At 37.9% G+C, this 3,256-nt stretch overlaps 1 protein-coding gene, 1 long non-coding RNA gene and 1 pseudogene across 2 annotated transcripts; all 3 read right to left on the reverse strand.

The window, feature by feature from the left end:
- Positions 1 to 359: 359 nt before the first annotated feature.
- On the reverse strand, positions 360 to 1,295 carry LOC118749112 (annotated as a pseudogene).
- LOC118749176 (syntaxin-5-like) lies at positions 954 to 1,473 on the reverse strand (the record flags this gene model as incomplete). Its single annotated transcript, XM_036483951.1, is given in 2 exon segments — positions 954 to 1,357; positions 1,419 to 1,473. Coding segments are annotated over 2 exon segments (96 nt in total), but the record flags the coding sequence as incomplete, so codon positions are not given.
- A 413-nt stretch (positions 1,474 to 1,886) lies between these two features.
- LOC118749178 lies at positions 1,887 to 2,410 on the reverse strand. The gene is made up of 3 exons (XR_004994169.1): positions 2,228 to 2,410; positions 2,019 to 2,121; positions 1,887 to 1,949 (listed from the first exon to the last, which is right to left on the reverse strand). It is a non-coding gene; the product is annotated as an uncharacterized LOC118749178 (long non-coding RNA).
- Between the last annotated feature and the right edge of the window lie 846 nt (positions 2,411 to 3,256).

Raw genomic sequence — 3,256 nt, forward strand, 5'->3', positions numbered from 1 at the left:
CAGTTCTGCCGGAGACCAACGGATTTCAACGCCCGAACCAGCGTCATCTGTGTAAAACACTTCACCACTGATGACTTCGAGAACGAGCTACCTACGAGAACCTATAAATTGAATCCGGCATCAGATCACATGCAATAAACGGCAACATTTCATTACGATGTATTTTTTACTTATTTGTTATTTGAAAATATAACACGTTCCCCTGATAAAGCTTTTTATTTATACATACTGACCTTCTGCTTCCTACCGGAAATGTTAAGCCGTATGCATAAAAACTAAGCAATTGCTTTTTTCTTGAAATTGCATACCTTTCACTTAAATTTGTTGGAACATAATATTTGAATTATTAATAAACAAGCACATGTACTTATTGCCAATAACAATTTCTATTTTATTTAGTTTTAAACTTTTCTTTATATATTTATGATTACATAAATCGGTTCTCGTTTTATTACACAGGATCATCTCTACTTTTTATAGAAAATTTTGAAAAAAAGTGAAACTAAGTGAAGTAATTTTATTATTGGCAGAATTAGTGTCTAACCCTACGTGACTGCTTCTAAAAGCTATCGTGTTTCACGTGGCATATAAGACTTAATTTCATTATTACATTAGTGTTTTTTATATGTATGTATATGAATAGGATATTATATATTTATGTATTTAAAAACCCACAACTTTAAGACCGCGCATCTGAACTTGTTAAAATCTTGCCGTGTCACAATCATATTCGTAATTATATAAGGAAAACTACGAAGAATATGAAAAAGAATATCAGTACTGCGAAGATTTTTATCATCAGTTTGGAAGTACTTCAATATTTCACCATGCGCCGCTTCTATGTTCAATTCGGCATCTTGGATGTTTGTATCGATACGCTCTACAGTCTCCTCTTGCTCCTTAACCATATGTGCTGATTGTTGAAATATACCGCCTAGCTCGACAATAGTCGATTCAATGTTCTGCATAGTCTCAGCCCGCTGTTGCACGTAACTATCGGAGTCATCATATAATGCAATCTGCTGCTGCGTCTGTATTCCACTACCTCAGACTGCACCCAGCAATGGTGTTGTATCACTTGCGGCCATGTCAATGCTTACGGCCGTATTCTCTTCGCTTAACAGCAAGGAGCCCTGTTTCGCTGTACTCCAGCGAACAGTGCTAGCAGCAATTGGTGACTGCCCGAATTGATCCCGACGCGCTTTTTGTTGTTTGAGATTTTTTATACGCACTTCTAGTATCTGTTTGAAGTCGGTGCCCATGCTGGCTAATTTAGATTGTAACGCATACACCATGATGTAAGTCAATTCTTGAATCTATTGCGGTCGATCATCAAAAAGACTCTTCTTTTTAGCCACTGCAAAAGAAGAGGTAAAGTAATATTTATAATTAAGAACACCTATTCATTTTATACTCACGCATTGTCAATTTTTCCAACTTGGCATATGCACTTGCTATGTTTTTGCCAATATATTTGTGACCATCATAAATTCCTTTCATACGTCAATTGTTGCACCATAGCCTGTAAGAAATGCGTAAACATAATAATGTAAACGTCTTCAAATGCACTTCTACTTCTAACCTACTTGTAAGTCTCTAATCAGTTGCTCGTACATAAATTGCGTCTGCGTCGAGGTCTCTATCCGATTGCGGCCTTGGTTTACATCGGCCTTATCCGACAACTGGCGTATGATAAGCTGCGCCATTTCCAACTCATTTGACTTTTCTTTGAACTGATGTTCAACATCGGGAGCACGTTGCTGCATTACATCTAACAGCTTTTTCATTTCATCCAGATGAGCCGCTTGATGTGGCCAACACCCAAAAGATTTGTTTACAAAGTGCATTTTTGAGTAGTTGAACAAATGCCAGTGGGCAGCTAGCGGGTCAGTTTCTGGCAACAATTTGCAGGCTTGGGCCAGCGTTTGTTGCGGCTGCCGGAAAAGTAGCTAAATAATGAAAGTAATTATATGTATAGCGGAGTAGGAGGTTTTCCTTTATTTTAAAAGCTTGCTTACTGATTTCACTAATTGACGACGATGCAACGATCACCGTGGAATCGTTCTGCAAATTGTTACCAGCAACTGACCCGCTGGCGGCCCGCTGGTATTTGTTCAATTACTGAAAAAATGCAAATCATTATAATGATTGCAGCGTTTTAACACTTTTAGCGATTTCCATTGCATTAAAGAAGTACACATTCTTTACTTTTAAACAACCAATTTACCATTTAAAATTAAATAATTCCGTAAATCCGCGATTTATTATGCACTTTGTAAACAAACCTTTCAATTTCGCCCCAGCTGCTCGATTCTTCTTCATTTTCTTATTGAATTCGTCTTTGCTCTCTCATTCTGGTATTTTTTGACGGCACGGCCAGTTGCTCTCAGCTCGATTGGCGCAATCTTGTATTCTATCATTCTTGGGTGTTATGCAGAAATTTTGTTTGGCAAACTGCGTGCAATTGTTGTTGCAGCAAACTCGGAGAGAGCGAGTTTGGCGACTCTCACAGCAAACTAATTTTGTTTGGTCAAACTGCAGCAAATTCGGTGTTGTCATATACAAAAATTTTAAATTGTGTGCGTTATGTACATCTGAAATTCTCATTTCGTGTTGGCAATAGCCATGAAAACCATAATGAACGTGCATCCCTGTGCCAAACTCGACATAACCACCTCCGAGCAAACTAAGCAGCCGCCATTTAATTTGGCAAACAAAAGTTATTCTGCATAACACCGACCTAACTTTGGAATGGCGTACAAAAGTAAGTTTCCGCCTCCGGGTTCTTAGTACTGGCAGTAATACGCGTCGTTCTATACCCCCTTATTTTGTATCAATTTTCGGTGGGGAGCATGAACTGAACCAAAACCCAACTTGGAACCTGTGGCCCCTAGCTCGTAGTTTTCAATTGGGGTGTTCACAGTTCGTTCCAAATTGAGTCTGAAAATGTAGACGTCTACATTTTGAGACACTTTTAGCATCAAACTGTGAGCACCCCTTTCTAGCAGTCGTCGCAAAATCGTCTCAAAACTTTGCTGGTGTTGCCAGACATTTCTTCCTTGCATGCATTTTTTATATGTCGCCTTTCGATTTTGTTTCTGAAAAATTGTAATTATTTAACTTAATTAGCAATTCGTAATATTTGTTATTTCTTTTCCTTGATTTGTTTCTTTTCATCAGAAATTGCGCTCAAATTAAATGCAAATACGGAAAACGTGCCCAATAAATAAAAAAAATGTGATTAGTATTGCCATAA

The sequence above is a fragment of the Rhagoletis pomonella genome, unplaced genomic scaffold (genome assembly GCF_013731165.1).
Source record: "Rhagoletis pomonella isolate Grant_MI unplaced genomic scaffold, Rhpom_1.0 Rhpom_scaffold_00014, whole genome shotgun sequence".
NCBI classification, from domain to species: domain Eukaryota; kingdom Metazoa; phylum Arthropoda; class Insecta; order Diptera; family Tephritidae; genus Rhagoletis; species Rhagoletis pomonella.